This window comes from Octopus sinensis, unplaced genomic scaffold (assembly GCF_006345805.1).
Source record: "Octopus sinensis unplaced genomic scaffold, ASM634580v1 Contig18957, whole genome shotgun sequence".
Taxonomy (NCBI): domain Eukaryota; kingdom Metazoa; phylum Mollusca; class Cephalopoda; order Octopoda; family Octopodidae; genus Octopus; species Octopus sinensis.
In genome coordinates, this window is record NW_021836133.1 from 236,391 (window position 1) to 243,694 (window position 7,304).

At 32.5% G+C, this 7,304-nt stretch overlaps 1 protein-coding gene across 1 annotated transcript; it reads left to right on the forward strand.

The window, feature by feature from the left end:
* Positions 1-377: 377 nt before the first annotated feature.
* Positions 378-854, forward strand: LOC115231920 (tigger transposable element-derived protein 6-like). The gene has a single exon (XM_029801811.1). The coding sequence runs from the start codon at positions 378-380 to the stop codon at positions 852-854; it is 477 nt and encodes a 158-aa protein (XP_029657671.1).
* Positions 855-7,304: the final 6,450 nt, after the last annotated feature.

A 7,304-nucleotide genomic window follows, 5' to 3' on the forward strand; every position in this document is an offset into this window, starting at 1 on the left:
GAATCCGCAAATTTCTCGAATCCGCCGCGTTTTTAGAAATATATATTTTTTATTTTCTTAATTATTATTTTTTTAAATTCCAAAACACTTTTACACGAGACATTATCATTTAATTGTGTGGTTGGTCCTGTTAATTGTAATGAAACGTAATTGTACCAGATTTAAAATTCCGAAAAACAAAAATTATTAAATTTATCGATCAAAATCCAGGAATTTCGCTTACAAGAGTGTCCGCTATCTTTTCCGAAAGATTCAGACGCGTTATTTCAAGACGATCTTTAAACGACCTTAGGAGCAGAAGGAATGTATCTGCCTTGCTTTTTTCAGAATTATCTCGGAATCCATATTTAAAGTTCAATGAAATTGATGAAGATACTATGTCATGGATTGAAATGATGGAAACCAGAGGAGCATTTCTTAATGATTCGATTATTCTTACAAAGGCTGAAGACTTTGCGAAGAAACGTCAAATAACTGAGTTTAAAGCCAGTCGTGGATGGCTTGAAAAATTTAAAAGAAGACATGGGTTAAAATTGAAGAAACTTTATGGAGAATCTTCTACAGAGAATTTCTCAAATTCTGAAGTTAATGATTTTCTCATTAATATAAGAGTAAAAATAAAATTATATGGTCGCGAAAATGTCTATAAAGCAGATGAGACAGGATTATTTTATAAAGCTCTTCCATGTAAAAGCATTTGCAAGATCAAGAGATATGGGCATAAATTATTGAAGGATCGAATATCGATAATGTTCTGTTCAAATATGACTGGTACCGATAAACTAACACCATTCATAATTGGAAAATTCAAAAATCCTAGATGCTCTAAAATTTTAGCTATCGAAGTTTTGTGACCTATCATAATTCAAAAAAAGCATGGATGGATTCTATGTTTTTCCTTATTAAACTGGGGGATTTGGCAAGCAGAAGAAGAAATGATCATTGGGAACGGACATGGCTTTTCTAACGCATAACAATAGCCATCTTGCGTGGGAATTGCCATTCCATCTTATCCTCTGCAGCTAATTAAATACTAAATAACAGATTCAAATATGATAATTTCGTTTTTAAAAAAAATATGTAAAAAAAAAATTTTAATAAGAAATTATAAATTTCTTTTAAGATGCCAATCTTTGGGAAAGACAGATTTTTGTTACGACGATTTATCAAATTGAAAAGCAAAAAGATATTAATAATATGTTAATTAATTTCTTCAAAAAACAATTTTTTTGGGTTTTAGTGGTGCATGAGTAGGCTTGAATGCCCACTTAATAGTCCAAGAAAGTTTGCCCTCAAATGCGAAAAAAGTTTTTTGATATACGATTATTCCCCCGAGTACTGCCCCCTTATCAACGGAACATGTATAGTCATCCCAATTAGTCGACAGTCGGTGACGAATTTGCCAATAAATATTCCCGTCTTGTACGTACATTCAAATACCAGGGAGGAACATTGGTAACACGTGACTATTTACAAAATTCTAAGAGAATGAAGAGATCCTGGACAATTTGGATGAAAATGATGATGAGGACATTGATTGTGGAGAAAAAAAGAATGGACAAGTCGTTTTAGACCACGATGCTTTGAATGCTCTCCATACATTGAGGAAGTACTTCAAACAAAAGGATGAAACTAATTTAAATGTCTTCAATCACCTTGATGATGTTAGTAGAAACATCAAAATAACTATTAAAACTAAAATAACTGACTATATTTAAAGAAATTAATGTCTTCATTTTTTAATTAGTCTATAAAATATTCAAATTTGTCTCTCGAATCCGCCAAACTCTCGAATCCGCCGTAATTTCCCAGGTCCAAATTTGGCGGATTCGAGAGGTTTTACTGTACCAAAATTTTACTCTTTGTGGTTTCATTAATAAAATGAAATTAACTGCCCATAGGTATCGCGTGGCCCATGTGACAAAATAATCGCATATGTGGGAGAAGCATGGAGTCGATTAATAACAACAACAATTGTCAATTGTTGGATGAAAATAAACGAACAGAGAACATGTTTTCCTGAAATTAATTCAAAAAAAGAATCTGAATTAATTGATAAGCATGTTTTAGCTTTAATGGATCTTGAAATAAACGGAATTGAGGATAATGATACTTTGTATAATGGAAATGATGAAATTGAAGAGTCCGACTTAAAAGAGTCAATGAGAATAATTAATGATCTTGAAACTTCCTTATTCAACACTTGCCCTGAAGGACTCAAAGAATACTATGAATTCAAGATAAAAATGTCGAAGATTCTAAGAAATAAATATAATATTGGATTCAAAATAACTGATTATTTTTCATAGAATAAATTAATTCCTCTTTTTTAATACGAAAAAACATATTTTATTATTAAAAATACAGATATTTGCTTTTAAAAAGTAAAAATTATATATACCTCTACCTTAGGGGCACCCTCTATATTTGGGGCACTTTTCTATTGGGGCGGGGTCGTACTGTAATATGCTTAAACAAGCAATTATATGAGAATATTTTATAAAATAAATATTTTTTAGATATAGAAAATGTATAAAAATAGGAGAAATCAATTAAAATGTTTCAGTCATTATTAATAATGTTTATAGAATGATTAAATTGAAGTGGGTGTTACCTCGATAGATAATTTGAAATCGGTGGAAGTGGAAAAATGCATAATACGACATTCTAGCCAGTGAATTACAATTAATTCACAAGGCTAAGGTAAAGATTGTACCGATTGTCCTCACGTGGGATGGATAGTCTCTACATTCTTCAGAAAATATATGGACCTTCTTAAAATCAAAGAAAGTGTGCAAGCATACATCCAGACTGTTGGTTGAAAAAAACAATGGAAAGCATGATAGTAGAACACAATTTGGCTTCGAAAATGTCTACCTCAGTAACTCATTTGACGAAGGACGGAAATCGGTGAAGAGACGGCGAGATTCTTAGTTTCCGCCGATGAAGGAAACAACTCCGAAGTGGGAACAGATAGCGGGAAGAGGATTCCGAGAGTAAACTTGGCGGAGCAAACTAATATGGAAAAGGAAAGTTAATTAGTTAATTAATTAAATTTCAAAATTGTGGACAATTTAAATAATATTATTTATAGAATGATTAAAAATACATGATTCTTCAAACCAATAATTAATTATAAAATTAAAGGATCAAGGAACCAATAAACATAGAAATAATGAAAAAAACCATAAATAACAAGTAAAAACTATTCATCACAGAAAAATATAAAATAAATATTTTTAGATATAGAAAATGTATAAAATGGGAGAAATCAATTAAAATGTTTCAGTCATTATTAATAATGTTTATAGAATGATTAAAAATACGTGATTCTTCAAACCAATAATTAATTATAAAATTAAAGGATCAAGGAACCAATAAACATAGAAATAATGAAAAAAAACATAAATAACAAGTAAAAACTATTCATCACAGAAAAATATAAATACATCAACCACAAAAAGTAATGACAAACTACACGTCATATAATACGTTATTTTAGGAATTAAATAAAATCTTAAAATTAAAAAAAAAATAAAATTATAATTTTAGTTATTTGCATTCAAATTACACTGTTTCAAATTATTTGTCATTGTCTCCTCATTATAATAAACTTTGGAAAATAATCAGATAGATAGTGTGCTTCTATACTGAAACATCAATTCTCATTCTGATTAACAAGGTTACTTGATTATCTTTTAGCAGTTGTACGAGGACAATGTTGCCAGATAAGCTATTTAAATTAAACGTGTTTATTTTATTTTTTAATTATTGATTTTTTTCAAATTGGCTCTAAAATTTTTATTTACCAAAAATGGCCAATTTGCAATGGTTCACTGTATCGATATTTTTCATCCCTATCAAAAAATTGATTTTTGTGTATAAAGAATCAACATTGATCCCAAACTTTATGAAGTTTATGTCTAATCCAGAATTTATATGTGAGGTACAGAAAAGTCTTCGAGCTAACTTGAGTTATCAAACATGCTCCAATTATTCTCATACGATATTTGACCGCACTATACAATGCAAACTGACGTACCGGACTCTTGGAAAAAGTATGACGTATGATTCCAAAGCCTGGAAAAATGAAGGACCATGCAGAGAACTATCGGTCAATAAGCCTAATATGCTCCGTCTCTAAAATTATGGAACGGATTGTCTTCACAAGGCTTTCGAACTTCGTAGAGGAATCAGGTACACTTGCAGCGGAGCAGTGAGGATTCCGACGAAAAGATCCTACGGGAATTGTTCTATATGGCTACATACAAGTCCTCATCTATATGGCTTGGAAATGGAAATAACTCATCGCGCAATGAAGGATTGGCATGTTTTCTTCAGGATCGGAATATTTTCTTTTCCAGCAAAGAACTGGTCTCAAGGTGCCCTCATTGTAAAGCGGCGAAGAAAACAGTGGATCATCTGGCCACTAGATGTGAACGTATGCTGTATCTTGACTACACGATACGTCATAATGAAGTTTACGCTGTTTGCATTTCCATTTTTGTCGTCTTTATGGATTGAAGAATCAGAAAAGGTTGAAGACACATTCGGTGCAGGAGGTTATATCGAATGAAAGAGTTGAGGTACGGGTGGATACTCGAATCGAGACTGATTCTACCGTTCGTTATAACAAACCTGATTTATTGGTATATGATAAAAAAGAGAACGTAATTTGGATTGTGGTGTGGGAATTACTTTTTAAGATAATTTACAGCGAGTAGAACTTGAAAAGTTAAGAAAATATGATTTGCTTGCTAATGAATTATCCCTGATCCACAAGGCCAAAGCGAATATAATTCCTGTTGTCCTTACATGGGATGGCATTGTGTCTAAATATTAAAAAAATATTTGGAGTCGATCAGAGTGAGGGAACATCTGATTGCTTATATGCAATCAATTGTGCTTAAGCGTACGATGGAGAGCACAGTGCTGGACTTTCGGAGAGGTCTTTCGCAAATAGATTATGAAGCCCGGGTTGAGGAGGTACTTTCAAAATACGAGAAAGCTAACGGGATCGGTGACCGAGAGATCGCGGTGCGTCGACTCTTCGAGGATGCCTACCATGTTCCTTTTCTGGATGGTTCGAAACGAGTTAAAATTGACGGAAGTGTGGGCCCTGGGATGATAGATCTGGAAGATAGTGGAGCTCGTAAAGTGGACTCCGAAGGCTGAAGGGTCTTATAAGTAATTATTTGTTAACATTTGTTTTGTTTCAAGCGTGTCTATACATCAATATTAACAATTAGTTAAATATTTTAGAGAAATATTCTATTTTTTAATTTATAAAAAAAGCGTGGAACTATGCGTATTGTGAAGCTCAGCAAAGAAATTCTTGAAAAAAAAATCAGAGAAAACCAAGAAGAAAACACATTAGACGACAGTCCCAGCAGAAAACAACGATTTAGGCTAAAGCAGCTTGCGAAAAACATATGCTTTGAAAATGGAAATGTATTCTTTATTAAGAATTCAACCAAATTGTGATTTTTCGCAGAGGATGACATTGAGTTGAAGCTTAAATGCATTGAGGTATTGGATTAATTAACATTAATTAGGCGGAACATAATTATAATCATTTTGGTAGTCGTAGGCCTAGAGATAGATATATAGCAGATCTCATTGATCTTCGCAGATATCCTGAAATTAACGATAAATTCTCTTGGGTATTTGAGATGAGATATTTAATATAAAGATTCTTGTAATCGTTGATTCCTTCTCGAAATATGTAGTTTTCGAATTATCAAAGTCGAAATCTGCGGTAGAAATAGCTAACCTATTCCAAAATATTTTTTATTACATCGGACCACCAATCATCCTCCAAACAGACAATGGAAAAGAATTCTGTAATTCGTTAATTGACGAAGTCTGTGAAAAATATTCGATCAAGCATGTGCGTGGTAAAGCACGAGCGCCCTGGATACAAGGGCAAGTAGAGAGGTTGCCTGATGGTTTTAATTTTTAAGATTCAACCAAAGCATAAAACGTTGGATATCTTCGACGGGAGAAGATGATACGAAATGATAGACGGGAGAAGATGGAAATATGATGAAGATTCCATAAAAGTCAAAGCTACAGTATTACTAAGGTATTAATTTTTTAATATATTTCCAAGACAAGACAATGATGCCAATATTCGAAGGTTCCCATTATACGATGGATTATCAAACAACAAATATGTTGTGGTAGATCAACAAAATGACATGTACTTGATCGAAGATGAGAATGGTGAAAAAACTAACGTACATATATCAAGAATTACAAAAATTGACTAACGATTTTGTTTAAATGTGCAAAATATATTGCAAATGAATACATAGGATCATTTAGGAACAAATTCAAGTTTTCCATCAATGTTTATTTTCTAGAGAACAATAACCGATGAAACTCAAATTCGAAACAAACGTTATGTCGCCGTTTTGATGGGATCAATAAAACTCCCTACAATTACTTATTTGGTCTCATTCAAGCCAATCGAATCCGCGCCAACAAAAAATATCATAGCACAGATCGTTGATGATTCCATTCGAAACCTTATGGTTGAACGGGATAATTTTATGCTTCTCATTTCCGATGCTGCACGGTATATGACATCCGGTATTGTTTTAATTAATTGATGATTTAGCCGGGAAAATTTTAAAAAATTTATATCCCAATCTTTTTCATGTTAATTGCGTCACCCATATTTTGCATAATTGTTCAATGGAGGTCAGAAAATCTTATCAGAAGTTGATGATGTGATAGCTAGCGTGCAAGCTTCTGTCAGGAAGAACCACAAGCGAAAATTGTTGTTTTACGAAATTGGAATTCCTCCGAAAGTTGTGTTGACGAGATGGGGCACCTGGTTAAAGGCTGCATCTTTTTATTCAAGAAATTTAATCTCAGTGATTAACATTTTTGATTTGATTGAGGACAAAGGAATACTAGTGACTGCCACCAAAAATGCATTGAAAATTGAAAAGCTAGTAAAACGCTTATGTGCAATTTCGCATAACTATTCACATATTCCAGGTTTTTCATATAGTAATTAATCTCATAGAGAAAATATTACAACTTGATAGTAACAAATGTACAATAGAATTTGCATATTCAACGTTAAGTACACTTGACTTCGGGTAGGATGAAGCAGGGATCAAAAAATATTTAGAGAAGAGAATTTTAGAGAGCGATATGACTAAAATTATTAATATGGATAATAAAAATATCTCTCCGGAAGATTATTCGTTACTTCAAAACTGTCAACCATCCTCGGCACCTATCGAACGATGCTTTTCGCAATTTAGGAGTTTTATGAGGTCAAACAGAAA

Coding starts and splice junctions, on each gene's coding strand:
- LOC115231920 (XM_029801811.1), top strand. CDS start 378: ATGTCATGGATTGAAATGATGGAAACCAGAGGAGCATTTCTTAATGAT.